General features: G+C 38.1%; 1 protein-coding gene across 2 annotated transcripts in view; it reads right to left on the reverse strand.

The window, feature by feature from the left end:
• LOC122806600 (schwannomin-interacting protein 1-like) overlaps nt 1-16,238 on the reverse strand; it is a 436,192-nt gene that overhangs the window by 40,590 nt on the left and 379,364 nt on the right. For both annotated transcript variants that reach the window (XM_044077158.1, XM_044077159.1), the window contains one exon: nt 6,659-6,752. In XM_044077158.1, coding sequence (XP_043933093.1) covers nt 6,659-6,752 — 94 coding nt within the window. The remainder of the gene's footprint in view (nt 1-6,658; nt 6,753-16,238) is intronic.

Consider the following 16,238-nt stretch of genomic DNA (forward strand, 5'->3'; position numbering starts at 1 on the left):
CTACCCTGATTCTAAAAGACTTGTTCTCAGTTTGACTTACTTTACTGTAAGACCTTTCTACAAACAGGCTTACACCAGGAGCCAGATTCTAAAAAGATTTGCTTTCGGTGCAAGTCATTTACACCAAGAGCAAGTCCTTTAGATTAGGGTCCCTAGGGTTTTAAATGGATGCTTCCTTGATATTCAACGTTTACCCTTACAGAATAGTAAATACAATGCTACAACTCCTAAACCTCTGCCGTAGGTAAAAAATGTATTATTATCAAAGCTTGAATACAATACTTATTATGAATTGTTGCTTTAAACTCTATAGAAAATACCGCACGGTTCCAAATCACAGTAAATAAAATATACCATAACATCTTTTAAGGAACCCACCACTGCCTAGTCCTGCTGAAGACAAACTGGTTACCTGTTAGTGAAAAAGCAATGCAATTTATTGCTGCCTTCCTCTTCAAGCTAATAAGTCAGCATAAATGCCCCCACTTGCTCCTAAAGCCTGTTTTCAATTTTTCCAAATCTTTTGGGTTTCTAATACCATAACAGGAATGGACCCCATTCCTGTCAAAGTATGATTAAAGTTTATGAAATTAGTATTGTTTCAATCCCTGATGTCAGCCAGAAGTGATCTTTGCAGCACCTGCAATGTGCCCAGTAATGACTCATTCTGCAATTTGCATGGAGTTGCAGTTAGAACTCCTTTATATGACCTTAGACCTATTAATGACAATGTGCTAACCCTGAAATGACCCCCATTTTGGCATATCTACTGGTGAAACAGACTACTCTAAAATAGGCCCAGTCTGCTGGGACTACATGTAAGGTAGCAGTAAGCTTTACTCACCTTTAAATATTTTCTCTTCACATAGTATAAATGCAGTTTTTAATAGTGACATTAATAAATGTGTCACTTCTCATTTCACCTGCTTCACTATGTTTACTGGTAAGAACCAGCCCAAATGTGAAACAATGAAGAATGCTACTTTTCAATATTGTGTTGATATATGTATATATATATATATATATATATATATATATATATATATATATATATATATATATATATATATATATATATATATATATATATATATATATATATATATATATATATGTATGTATATATATATATATATATATATATATATATATATATATATATGTATATATATATGTATATATATATATATATATATATATATATATATATATATATATATATATATATATATATATATATATATGGGTCTACTTTGTTTCGTTGAATCTCATTTCACTGAAGTTCATTTCACCCCGACCACTTCGCTGAAAACTCAAATTACTGAAAACTCATTTCACTGAACTGCAGTTAAGTATATATGGCACTGTGTAGAGTACTGTAAGGCAAGTAAAATGTATATGCCCTTTTCCCCACTATAGTGAGATCCTGGAGTTAGTATTTATAGTTATGGGGGGTGGGGGGTGAATACCTGAATGACAAATTTTTCCCAAGGTAAGTAAACACTTGCCGAAACTTAAAACATACACCGTAGTAAACAAAACCCACCTAGGTGGGGGGCTGTGCCCCAACACCCCCCAACTATATATACCAACTCCGGGATTGCATTATAGTGGAGAAAAGGGCATGTTGGACAAGTGTTTCCTTACCCTGGGAAAAATTTACCGTTCAGGTATTCAAGGTTTTGTGATTTTCATCTTGCAAAAAATGAGTTTCGATTATATGGGATTTCAAGCTTCAGAAGGGGATGCATATATATCTATATATATCTATATATATATATATATATATATATATATATATATATATATATATATATATATATATATATGGGTTCCATACACTAGATTGAATTTTCACTACTTCGAAATAGTGCATGGAATGCTCACTGGAGCGAAAGTGCACTTAATCGAAAGTGCACTTATGCGAAGTTCAGTACAACGAACGGATGTTGTACTGAAATTCCGTGCAGTACTCACGGACATTAGGGTTAGGACACGGGACATAGTTATCATGACCCGTGCCCTAACCCCAAGGTCCATGACGACTGAAGCTCAGTGAAGGACATAGCAGTGTCCTCCACTATGGTGTGATAGTCACGAACCTTAGGGTTAGGGCATGGGTTAGGGTAAGGAGATAGCTTTACTAACTATCCCCTTACCCTAACCCATGCCCTAACCCTAAGGTCTGTGACTATCGCACCAGAGCGGAGGACATAGCTTGTTTTTTATGTCATCCACTGAGCTGCGGTGTTTTCGGTGAAGTGAACTTACGCAAAAGTTCACTTTTATTAAAGTGAACTTTCGCAAAAGTGAGGCTTCCTATTACAAGTTCGAAGTAATGAACTTTCATTCTTGTAATAGGAATCCATATATATATATATATATATATATATATATATATATATATATATATATATATATTTGCTTTTAGTTTAGTAATATTTACTGCTGTAACGTCTTTCACGATATGTATTCAGTAATCAATTTTTGCTGTAAACAATTTTCCCATTATGAGTTCATTTTTCTTACTCATGGTCGAGCCTGGGTTGTGGCTGCAGAGGGACAAATGGCCAGTCCACCCTTCCAAGTTAAATGAATGAATGAAAGATTCAATGAATATATAAATAACTACATTCAATTAATAAAACTATTAGCACTTATTTATTTGTGGGGGACTCATTCATTTGATCAGAGATAATTTAATTGCATCTCTGTTGTTCCCTGCCACTTAAGGAAGTGTGCTATCTTCCCAAGGCTGCTGCATAATTTTCTCTATACTGCAATGACATCAGAGTTTGTTACTATCTTTTTGTAATGAGGGTGCTTGAAATTTCATTTTGTGTTGGTGATGTCTATAGACACAAAAGTTACCGCAGAAAACATTTTGATTTTTTGGTTGTTCATACTTTGATTTTGATCTTCAGCCATAGACAGTTAGACAGCAATGAAATGGCCAAACATACCACATCCCATTTGTGGAGTGCTGTTGATGGACATACCCCATTTTGATTTTTAGTCCAGATAAAATAACTTTAGCTAGTAGATCTAGGAGACTCTTTCTCTCCCTCTCTGATACCCTCCCTGTGGGAGGAATAAAGATGCCGGGTTGAAGTTTCAAGTAGTTTATTCAGTTACATAGGTAGATGGACAAGTGTTCTTGTTCTAATACAACAGGTCAGTTATGTGAAGGCGGCCAGCCTAGCCAGATAGGATTTTATACATAATTCTATCATTTGTAAATATGAATGTTGAACTACAGACTTGTTTTCTTAATTGAAAGAATATGCTGTGAAATGTTGAACTTTAAACAATGTAGCAACATTGCCTTCTGCTGTAAAGAAAGCTAAGTCAAACATTTCTTGTCTGTCCTTTGAAGTTGAAATTATTTCATGCCTGTCCCTTTGAAGTTATAATTTGGAGTCGATGAGTCTGGAGTGAAGCATCCTGCCTATGGTTTTAACTTAAGGAATAATTACTAGAGTTTACATGTGGAATGTCTTTTATTGATGTAGTTTCCTGCAGGTGCAAGATAAGAATTATGTAGTATCTGTTAGCCTGAGAACACCAGGAAAGTGTAAAAGAAATGATGTAATGGGAACAAGGACTGCAACAGCAATTTAAACAGAGAGAATCAGAAGGCATTAAGCATTTTTGTCTTGACTATCCAACTCACAGCACTGTCTTGCTCATATGTAAGTTATCTTAGACTTGTGCTTTCTTTTAGAAATAGCTAGGAACTAGAAATATTAGATTACGTGTTTTTCTGTGATGTCAAAACTCTACTACTGAATTATTTTAAGTATTTCTGTGTGATCTCTGAACTCTTGATTAGCACTGTGTCATAGAAAGTATTGTCTTGTGTTTTTATTATTTATTATTAAATATTTTAAAACCTTTTAGCTGTGGCTGTTTTGTGTAGAGATAATTTAAGCTCTAAGAGTACATTGCATGTAAATAAGGATCCTGTACCAAGTCACTCTAATAAGCCTTGACTGTTTAGTTATACTACAATTGGATAATAATATTGCACAGTAATAATTGGACACCCTTTTAAGGGCCTTTGAGTAGCTGATAAATATTAGCTGGGTGGTGGGAAATGATACTACTGTATAGTCTGGGTAAAAGGAGCACAGCTGGAGAACCTGTGCCAGCCTTCTCCAGGAGTGTCTGTGTGGTTGTATAAACTTATCTCAAAGTGTATGTGCGTGTCAGCTACTTGGGCAGGGACATGAAGCACTGGTTGGACAGAGAGGGTGCTGGAGATTTTAGCTTGACCAGCTGGCTGAGATCTGGACCCTACAGCTGTGCCAGTGAGGAGTCTTATTGGGGCCTGGAGAGTAAGGGAGCAACCAGCCCTGGACTGACTGTGATCTATGTGTGCTCTTAAGGGAAATTGCACTTTACTGTGTGTATTTGTTATCCTTTCCTCATATATGAGACGCCCTCTCTGGTGTTAGTGGTGAGGATTGAGGCTCCTTGATTGCTGGGCCAGGGCACAGGTGTCACAGGTTGTTTAAAGGCAATTACAGATAATGGTGGGATGGTCCAATGCAGCTGATTGGGGCAAAATCTGGGAGATGGAAAAACAAGGAGCCAATCTCAAAGCCTAGAGGTTAGTCCCTTATTTGAATATTCTTGAAAAACCCGTGAGGGTTTACCACCTCAGCAGCCTGTGCAACCTCATTTTTAGTTAAAAGATTTTTTTTATTTTTCATCCATCTACTTACTTAACTGAATAAACTTCTTGAAACTTCATCAAGGTGTCTTTATTCCTCCCACAGGGAAGGTATCAGATAGAATCTCCTAGATCTACTAGCTAAAGTGATTTTATGTGGACTAATCCTTTGTACTCTGTTTCTTGTTAGTCCTGCCACTCTCTGGGTCACTGGTGAGATACCAGAACCAAATCGAGCTTTCTGGATTAGCTTGTTTCCATTTTGATTTTTATGTTTATATAAGTTATTTATTTTGCTTATTTATTTACACAATTTTCACCAGATTAGCACCACTATGCCAATGGACTCTTTTTAGGGGAGACCCAGGGTGATAATTCATATTAACAAGGGGAAACTTGGGCAGGGCACTGGAATTTCCCTTATTATTTTTGATAAGTGTTATGGGATCTTTTACATTCACTTGCGCTATAACCAACTTAGACAGATGAGGCCTCACTTTAACAACTCGTTTGAAGGATGGCACTCTCAGGAGTGCAGCATTCCCCCCCCCCCTCTGTTCTGCACTGCAGTGTCTTTACTGGAAAATAAATGCCACTATCTGATTTGGGAATAGAACTCACAACCTTCTGCACTAAAGGACTAAAGGTAAGAGTGCTACCTGTTCACCTAATGAGACCACTGGGCAAACTCATTTTCAGTGGAAAATGAAATGCTTCATGACAAGAGTTTGAACATCTAAGCTTATCAAAATCTTGTTTGGGCAGATTGGGAGGGCCGTGACCTGATTCTAATACTGACTCATCTGCAGCTGTTATCTGCCTAAGAAATGGACCAAGGAGGAGACCTTACACAACAAACAAAATGCAACTTTTATATTTACTTGTAATACACTCAAGGAATCAAAAAAATATTTCTGATGCGGCCTGTAAAATGGTAATACAAAAAAATAAAAACTTGTAAAACAAAGTACAGTTATAAAATAGCAATTACTAATTGTAAAGTAACTAAAACAATTATGCTGTTTTAATAATAAAAAAATAATGAAGTTAGAAGTATAAAATGGAATTTCAAATGAAAGTGGGATCATATCATCATTAACCACCTTTTTTCCCCTCTTTTTTTTTCTACATAAGTTCAGGGTGTCACATCAACTGTCTCCACCTCCCTCAATTCGGTGCCTCTCTCCTACCTTCTTCAACAGTCTTGCCTGACTGTCACAGGTCTTCTCTCATGCAATCCATCCCTCTCTTTTCTGGATGCCCTTGTTTCCTCTTGGGATAATGTTAAATAGAAAAATAATAAAAGGCAACAAGAAAAACAATTAGTGTACTTAAGAATTATATAAAATATACATGAAATTAGATGAATAGAAAATGCTGCCTTTTCAGAAAACAGCAAAATTATAACAATGAAATAGCTTGCTCCTTGATACAGAATGATAAAGCCTTGACTATGGCTCAGAGGACCTTGGATTAATGATTGACTTGGGCACTGAATGCACAAAGGTGGGAGTGAATGGCTGGCAAAAGGGTTGCTGTACTTCCCACTACAACACCAGCATATACTGGAGAAAGAAAGAGAGAGAGAGAGAGAGAGGTGAACAGCGAGTAGAGCATAGTCAGGGGATATCAGCTTGGCTCTGCTAAACCACTTTCATGTGGCCATCTTCATTGGCCATATGCAGGTACATGCATACTCTCGGAGGAAAGTATAACAGGCCATAGCATCTGCAAGCATGTGCACCAGCTGTTGTGTAAGGGGGGATAGCTTAAAGCAGAAAAGAAAATCCCTGATTCCGTGAAAAGAATGTTCTTTCTAAGGCTAAGGACCAAGCAGCAAAGGTGGTACAAATGAGCCATGAGGCTTTGTCTTCCTTGTGGAATGAACAGATCATTTGAGAGGAGCAGGTTAAGGCTTGATATCCACATGCAGCAAGATTTAACAATAGGAATTCAAAGTTTTTGATAGCATCTTACACTTACTTTGCCCAGTCCTCCATCTCCAGCAGGAAGGCATCCTGTTCCATCTTTAGTTCATCCCTTGTAAGAAGCAGCTGCATTAGTTCTGTGTTCAAATCTAGTGGGAGGAAGAGAGAAGATAATCAATATTGTAAGTACCAGAACAGTGGAAAAATAATGCTAATGAAAGTATGTCTATAAAGCTTTGTCACCTGACACACAATAATTTGGTTCTAAAAAGAAAAATACTAAAAGTGATAAAAATGCATTACTTAATTTGGGCTAAAATACCTAGGCATTGGCAGTGACGTAGTGAAGAGCCAGAAAACCAAAACAACAATGGCAATTAAAAAAATAAAAACTTCTTGGGCTACCAATGTTTTAAGTGCTTGAATTTGTGGGCAGCTTGGCAGCTTGCATTCTTAATACCCATTTGTTAACCAGGTAGGTCCACTCCACATGCTGTCCTTTTTCAGGGTTTAACGTGGGAAGAATGTCTGTTTAAGTGACTTCCTCAAAGTCATACAGTAGGCAAAATGAGGGAATCAAGCCCCATACCACAAGAACTACAGCTCACCACCTTAACCCTTTTGGTCAACTGCAAAAAAGGATAAGTAAAACAATTATTATTTGGTGATCAAGTTTTGAAAGTCAGTCACTGCAGTAAGTAATGTCTTACAGAATGATTTTCTTCCACTTTGGTTCCAGTTTGCGGAGAGGAGACCAGGTTCTAAAAGACTACAGGCAGAGAAGTGGAGCCTGCCTTGGAAGTATAAATTACTGCTCTGATCCCCCATTAATGCCAAACCCCCATGATATTAATGAGTCAGTGGGAGGAGGTCCTGCAGTGTAGCCAGAAAGGGAGCCATGGATGCTGACTCCCCAATCAGGCTGCCCACCAGTGTCAAATCATGCATGCCACTAGGACCTCTGGAGGGAACCTCCCCTCTGATTCTGCCTGACTCTGTGGAACGAGCTCAAAAGCATATTATGGTTGCCACTCAGTTAGTGCTAGAAACATTCCCTCAACGTAGAAGCTGAAAATTGCAATTCAGATACACAAAGTTCATGTTAATGACAGTATGTACATATTCAGAGCATAACTCATTAGTAAATAGTGCAGTAACACTATCTGCTGAATGCTCAGATGGACACATTGGTCAGGCTTTGTACTGCACACACCCTAGGCTACAGCTGAAATATATGGATATGTGATACCAAGTGGTTAGGCCTTTGATTGTGGTTTGGGCTGTCCTGTGCATCTAGAGGTGTCAACTGTATATTGTATATGCCCCAGCCTTTCCTGATAAATGGAAGCACTAATTCTGGGCACAGTAACATAATGGAATAACATACAAAAAAATGTGAGTTATGGCTACATATGGTATGAGCAATTTGAATATTTTATGTTTGTATGGCTGTACACACACACCCATATATATGGGCAAGATGTTAGCAGTGATGATATACAATGTAACTATGACTATGGTAGGAGAACCTACTGCATTGCCTGCAACTTCAACATAAAGAGATGCTGGGAGTCAGTACTAGAACATGCACTGGCAACCATTTTGTACAGCAGAGTCTCCATACTTCTATATTATGTATAGCAGTACCTCAGCAGGGTCCCTGTCAGGGTCTCCATACATTATGTAGAGCTGTACCCTAGCAGGCTCCTTATCAGAGACTCTCTACTTCTACATTATTTACAGTAGTTCCCCTACCCACTCCTTATTAGAGTCTCCATACGTCTAAAATTAAAACTAAAATGACTGTATATAACAACAAATTCCAAAACTTGCTGTTACAACTTTAAAGCATTTTTGTAAGAGGAGAGTATTTGTTACACACTCCATTATTTATAGATGTAACTCTGAGTTCATTGCACCATGGTGTGGCAGGGAGTAGTCAGAGATATTGCAGTCATACAGTTACTATGTATTCCCCCAACTGACATTTATCACCATGCATATCCAATAGTCAAAGTTTGGGTTCTTGGAATATTTGCTGTAGCTCTCTTTCCAAAACAACTAAACAGTACTGTGTGATGTATATATTTGCCTGTGTCAGGATCCAGCTTATCATGTTTGGTGACCTTCTTTGACACTGTGGTTAGGCTTTCTGTAATTACTGTCTTCCCAGCATAGAGAAAGTAACTAGGCACACTTGCCTTTTCAGGCATGCTGTGTGAATTTATATTTCTGTTGAATGATGAAGAGTATTTTTTTTCACTTGTTTATAAATGAATGTAGGGACATTTTCATATATAATTTGTCAGATCTCTATTCCAGGCAGCACATTATCCTGAATATGTGGCTAAAAGAAGAAGCAGCTTGCACCATTATCATTTATTTTTCTTTGGCCAAAAGTAACTTGTCAACATTCGTTATCTTGGAATACCCAATCTCTGTGTTCTTCAGTCAACAGAGCTTTCAAAGACCTATACTTAGTGAGAGTAAGATCATGATGCCTTTTTGCCAAAGGTTCTATCAGTCCATGAACATGAGAAAAGCAAACCTACCTTATTATATCCAGCATTTACCATCACTCCATAATCTATAGAAATGTCAATTTTCTATTATAAATAGGATCATATGTTAACTCTTCACCATGATGGGTACAATCTAGCATAAAAGAGGGCAGGACAGAGGACTCTGCTGTGTTCAATGTAAGAGTCAGCTCTGCAGTATTGATCCTAATATATGGGAAGAGTAGTTATAAATCCACCCCAGGGAGAAAGCCCTGCAGTACTGTAGTTCCAAACACTGCCTCTGCTCCTAGGCAGTATACGCAGTCTGTACTTTCAGGAAAAGCTGGAGACTGAAGTCTAAGTGGCAGCCTCCAAAATACCTTGGCTGATACATTTTTAAAGAAAGCAGCAGTGGTGGCTGATACCATGGTACACTGTGCTCTTACTAGAGTCCCTAAGGACTTTCCATTACTGTCATCATCATAGTAAAAATTAATACAGCCAGAGAGCTATTTGGACAGTGTTTGTTTGGAAACTGGTCTACTCTCCTTTCCAAGCATTAAGGATACTAAACCTGATCTGTCAGCCTGACTTCTTTGGTGTGTGCAGTACAGTATCTGAGCTGTCTGTGAGCATCCAACAAATTCATTATCCTTTCCCCTTTGTTCTGTGTGTTAGGACAGAATACAGAGACCTGACAGTTGTTCGAGTACTAGGTCTTACACAACTTTCTTCATGAGAGCAGTGGTGGTTCCAAGACTCAACCTGCCCTTACAAAAAGACTGTAAGACTAAATAAGGACCTGCAGCTCATCTATTTTTGGGGCAATATGACAGCCTTAAAATTTTTTCTAGCTTAAAAAGTTGAGTGCCACCAGGTCAAATGAAGCCTGAATTAACCTTCTGTTGACAAAATTATGTGGCCTTGAGTCATCTTTTGAACATAAAATTAAGGTCTTATGAAAAAGACACTGGTTTTCTTACGGGATATGAGTGTAATACTCATTTCAGAAACTGCTTAACCATAATAAATGAGGGTAATGAAAGATCAAGGGGCAGACAAACAGCAATGGTTAAAAGGTGCATTTTAACAAATACACATTGAAAGGCCCCCTTGAAAAAGCTATTCTAGGTACTGAAGAACGTCAAGCTCCCTCACCTTTGTGAAGAGTATTCCTTGGTAGAATACCAGCTTGTCAACATTCGTCAGCTTGGAGCATCCACTCCCTGTGTTTTTAAGTAAGTAGCTGAGCTATAGACTCCTTCCCAGTTTCAAAAAAAAAAAAGAAGAGGAGAAATAGTAGTATATTCAGTAAGCCACCTATTACTTTTAATTTAACAATAACAGTTGACTTTCTGACCTTCTGTTCTGCACCCAGTACTCAGAACTCTGCAAATGCACATGTACAGAATTCCAAAGAACCCAGAGTTCCAATTGCTTGCTCAAAGCTGCAGTGAGTTAGGCCTTCTGCCTTTGCTCTACTGTTTTCCAAATACCTGCTGAGAGACTACAAAAGATTAGAACTTATTTTCAGTTGTTGTCTGCACCTCTAATTAACTAAAACAATAATTGCTGAATATCTGTTTGTTTAAACTGTGCAACTATATTTTATTACATTTTTAGATTGTCTGCTAATTGGATTCATCTTACAACTTTAATTGCTGTTCATCTGCTTGTTCTGTTCATTTTACTTGTTACTGCACTTGAAAAAGCACTATCATAGGCTAGGTTCAGGGTTGCTGAATCTTGTACTGTTTGTGACATTTGGAGCTTGTAAAACAGTTAATCTTTTGTCTGGAGAGGCCCAGATGTGCCCTCATGGGAGGAAGGAACAGTTTGGTCTGATCTAGCTAGAGTTACTGTTGCAGGACTCTGTATAGTGAATTTTGATTGGATAATTTGAACTTCGGCTGGTTCCTATTTTTCTGCTTTAAATAGCCAGTGTTTGAACTGGTTTGTGCTTGCTTGTGCCTGTTTGTGCATTGAGAACTACTGCGCAGAAGGATTGCCAGTTACAGACACCTGCTCTCTAACCTTGCAAATATTAACTAAGCCAGAGCTCCTTGCACCTAAACCTACTAATACCTGGCCTTACTGTATTCCCTCTTCAACTGCTATAGCCAGACCAAGATTATTCCTGGGACCATGAACTGTCAATTTCCCTTTTTTTTCCTACCAGCCTGGTTGACATTGGTCTACTGAGGCAGTTTAGCAACTGCCTCATGCACACTGACAACCCCCTACTTCTAAATCATTCCTGCACCATTTGTGAGAGATGAACTAACATTATGAATCTGGAATCACAGATCTGTCGTGCAACAGATAACAATGCATAGTGGGTTGTCAGCCCACCTACCACAACTCCTTCTCATAACAAACAGCATACAAATAGACCAACATATGTGGAGGTGCTCACAAAAAAATCTGCCTAAACATCAGAGGCCTCCAAAACACATACATACTAAACCAACCATAACACCCAAAACAAACAATACACATAATGACACAAGCATATGTTTCTCACCATCAAAGCCCATAAGACAATGCACATTCACGCCAAATATTTTAGTCACAGGAGACTCTATAGTGAGGCAAACAGACGTCCCCCTCACCAGGCTGAACAAGGAGAAAGTCACAGTCAGCTGTTTTTCAAGTGCCAGGATTTGTCAGATAATGCAGGCACTCAAGTCTCTCAACAACAAACCATTATGATTCAGTCATAGTACGTGATGGTGTGAACGACTTGAGAAGTACTTCCCTGGACTTCATGAAGAGAGACATGATTGAGCTCTCTGATCATGTGTCACAGGTAGGTATGTCCCTAGCCTTGAGCAGCATATTACCTTTGCCTAGAATGATACCAAAATATAAACAGAAAATCGTTGACTTCAATAATTAGCTTAGTTTCTGGTGTCATTCTAAGGGGATCCAGATTCTGTCAGCCTGGGATGACATGGTCGATGGACCTTGATGCTTTGCCAGAGATGGTCTTCATCTGTCACTCCTAAGATTTCAGCTACTAGCAAAGGCTCTTGCCACCTCCATAGTGCTTTTTTAAGCAAAGTCACAAGGACAAAACTCCCAACGTAAATATTTAATCAAAAAACAACCTCAAGGTTATACTGCTAAATGCTAGGAGTCTTACCATGAAACTGCACTCACTTGAAGCAGCCCTTACCTTGGAAGACATAGACATGTGTCAGTCACGGAGACCTGGTTCAAGACTGTGGAGAGCACCTCAGCCATACTGGGTTACACCTCCTTCCACACGTTCAGACCACAAACTGTAGGCATGAAAACTAAAGGAAGTGGTATATCAATATTCATTAAAGATAAATATACCTCCAGATTGGTTAAACAGTATGATTCACTGGAGATACTTTAGGTGCAATTAACTGTTGGCAGGACACCTATTCAAGTCATTGCCAGCTACAGGACTCCCTCCATGAATTACGACACCCACTCTGCCTATTTTGATCTACTTGAGTTTATCAAGATACCGTACCACTGAACATCATGGTTTTGGGCAACCATCTATTGACTAGGTAAATTACTTGTGCTCACACTCACTTGGCTAAAGGTTCCTCAACTTTGTTAACTCCAATGTCCTGGACCAGCTGGTTGACAACCCCACAAGGGGCACCGACATCCTGGATCTGATGCTTACCAATATGGGGGACCACTGTAGCACCCCCACTGTGAGGTCTTCCCTGGTGAGATCTGACCACAACTCAGTCTCATTTGAAGTAACTATCCCACCTGACACTCCCACCAGCAACTAGACTAAAAAACTTCTCCAAAGCAGATTATAATCTCTTACAGGATGGTATAAATAGCTTCACTGCACCTCCCTCTCAGATGGAACTGGCAACTATGCCAAGTCCTACACCAATGCTTTATACAAACACCTATATAATTGCATTGACTCGGCCATACCGAATAAGAACAAAACAAGCTCTTCAAGGAAGAGCAAATCTGCCTGGTGGACAACTGCCATTAACAGGCTTTACAATAAGAGGAAGAAAATTGCTGTCTAAGAGTAAGAGGGAGCAGGCCCTAAACTGCAACACTCCTTCCTCACCTTTAACAAGCAAATAAGACTTCTTGTGAAGTCCTCCAAAGCAAATTACGAATCCAAATTAGCTTCCTCAACTAAGGACAGCCATAAGATGTTTTTTAGTTACATCCGTAACCTAAAAGGAAAGGCCCAGATTTGCGCCCAACTGGTAGTTAATGATACATATATACTGAACCTGTGGACATAGCTAACCTGTTAGCCGACAGGTTCTGTGAAAAAGGGTCTATATTATATATTCGAAGCTTCAAAATTTCGCACCTCATATGTTCGACAACATATGAGCGAAACTTGAAACCTCGAATATATAATAAAAAAGTAAAAAAAAAACTTACCTTAATGCTCTGAGCAGTCATACCCCCCCTACTTAAATATACCAACTCTGAGACCGCACTTCAGTGCAGAAAAGGGAAATGTTCCCATTCTGCACGTATGGAGCCTTTGCCTTTCACCTTCGAACTTTTCAAAGTTCGATCATATGGTGTTGACCATGTGACATTCAAACTTTGAAATGTTCAGCAATTTAATAGTGACTCGTGAAAAATCCACTCCCCTGTCCCCCCCACATGTACCCCATGACATTCCTACCACCTGTCCCCTACCTTGTATCTCTAAACAGCAGGTTGTAAATGCCCTCTACAAGGCCAAAAACACAGCATCTATGAGACCTAATAACATCCCTCGCTGCACCCTACATGGGCTCAAACAAGAATTAGCAACACAAAAAGTAAAGCAAAAAAAAAAAAAGGGTAAAACTAGTAAATGAAAATAAAAAACGGATGAGAAATCTACTTCACAATTTAATAAAGTGCTCTTAAAAAACTACGCGCTTTCACCATACATAAATGGCTTCTTCAGAGTTAATAAGAGCCATACACCATTCATACATTTATACAAATAGAAGCATTTCATTCAACCAATCACTTCTCCCTACTTATGAATAATTAAATGGATTATATATCCTTGAACTGGCCTCCTAGTTTTAAAAATATGTATACAATACAAACAATTTATATATAAAAGTGTGTTCACAAATAAATTAAACCACACTCATAAAAGTAACACAATAGTGTGTTTTTCAAAATAGTGTAGAGCAAAAATGCATATATAAAACAATAGCACATCAAAACCTTAATAATATATGTGTTTTAATACTATAACATATATTACACTTCATTTGCCCTTTGTTTCAACACTGGCATTAAAAATATATTGTCATTCAAGCCAGATGAACAGGCAGTATTTAAAATAATTTGCCATTTATATTCTAGTTTTTCTGCTCTGTTTATCATCGCCCCCTCTTTCATTTGGAATTACCCTATCAACCACAAAGGAAATAAATTTCTTGTAGTTTGAACATGTAGTGCTGTGTACATACAGGGCATTGTGTGTCTCTGTTCTTAAGGTACTCTGCTATTATAGCTTTTAATCTACGTATTGTTTTTCCTACATAGAATCCCGGGCAGGTGGTGCAAGTGGCTAAATACACCAACATTTTGGAATTACAGCTACATCTGCCTGGGCATGGTATCACCCTATTGTAGCCAAATATTGTCACATAAGGGCCATCATTTATGAACTTACAATATCTACATGCTCCGCATTTGTACATTTTTTGAACATGTAAATTTAGAGCTTGGAATTTGCAAAGTGCTCTTGATGTTTTTTCCTTTATAAAATACACTCCTGGCATCTGTCCCAATCTGTTCTTCATTTCAGTATCAAAACATGTGTCCCATGTCCTCCTAACAATTTCTAATATTGCTGGTGTTTGCTGGTTGTATCTCAAAATCAAGGCCTTAGAATTGTAAGATTTAACTTTGTTCTGGGGGCATTGATTGCCTCCCCATAAAATAGGAGAAAATGAGGTATTAATTCTCCTTAACACTTCATTACGTACCTTAATGAGTAACTTCAAACCTCTATCCAAAAACATGCCTATCAAAGTAAATATCTCTTGCTGGTAGGTATGGTTGTCACTAATTAATTGTGACAACCTCACCATTTGGCCCTTGATTATACTTTTTCATTGATGCAATGGGTGACAACTTTGGTAATGAAGTAACAAATTACAATATGTTTCTTTTCTAAAGATATTACTTTGTATACCTTCAGATGTTTTAATGAGCTTGATGTCCAAAATGTCTGTCATCTCTCTTTTCCAATTACTGGTAAATCTAAAGAAAGGTGTAGTAGTGTTTAGGTAACTTACAAACTGTTCTGCTTCTTGTGCATTACCCCACCACAAAATCAGTATGCCATCTAAGAAACGGTTATATGAAACTATTTTGTCCTTGAAATAAGATTAAAATACAGATGTTTCTTCCCAGTGAGGGAGCACTAAATTAGCAAACCAGGGGCTCATTTTGCTCCCATCACAACCCCAGAAATCTGGTGATATATTTCACCCTCAAAACTCAAATAATTGTTTTCTAGCACTAATTCCATAAATGCTACCAGGATGTTAAGCATTACTCCACACAACTGCTTACTTTTCAGCAAGCTCTCCCTAAAGTAATGTATGCCCTCCTCGTGTGGAATAACTGAAAAGAGATTTACCACATCAATGGTAAGAAAGGACCAATTGTTATCCTCCCTGTTTAAGGTACTCAAATGTTCAAGACAGTGCCAAAAGTCTTTTAATATATGTTCAACCCCAGTCACAACCTGTTGTATTCCTCTATCCACATAGGCTGCCATTTTCTGTTTGTGAACCTTTTGCTGCCACTATGGGCCTGAATGGGGGATTTACTAAGTTTTTGTGGATTTTGGGAATACCAAATACAATAGGTGTGAATGGGGGTTCAACATTAAGGAAGTTAAATTTGCTTTCCTTTATTGCACCTTGAGATAAAGCATCTAGAAGAAACAAATCTATTTTGTGTTAACTCATTTTTAGAGACCCTCTGATACATAGTAATATCACCTAAAATTTCTTGCATTTTAGCTACATAATCAAATTGGGACATAATGACAATCCCCACCCCCCAATTAGGCTTCATTATTCTTACCTCACCATTGTTGGCTAATTCTAGAAGTGTTTTGTTCCCCTCTGTGCT

The sequence above is a fragment of the Protopterus annectens genome, chromosome 7.part0, assembly GCF_019279795.1.
Source record: "Protopterus annectens isolate FY-2018-M chromosome 7.part0, PAN1.0, whole genome shotgun sequence".
NCBI classification, from domain to species: Eukaryota; Metazoa; Chordata; order Ceratodontiformes; family Protopteridae; genus Protopterus; species Protopterus annectens.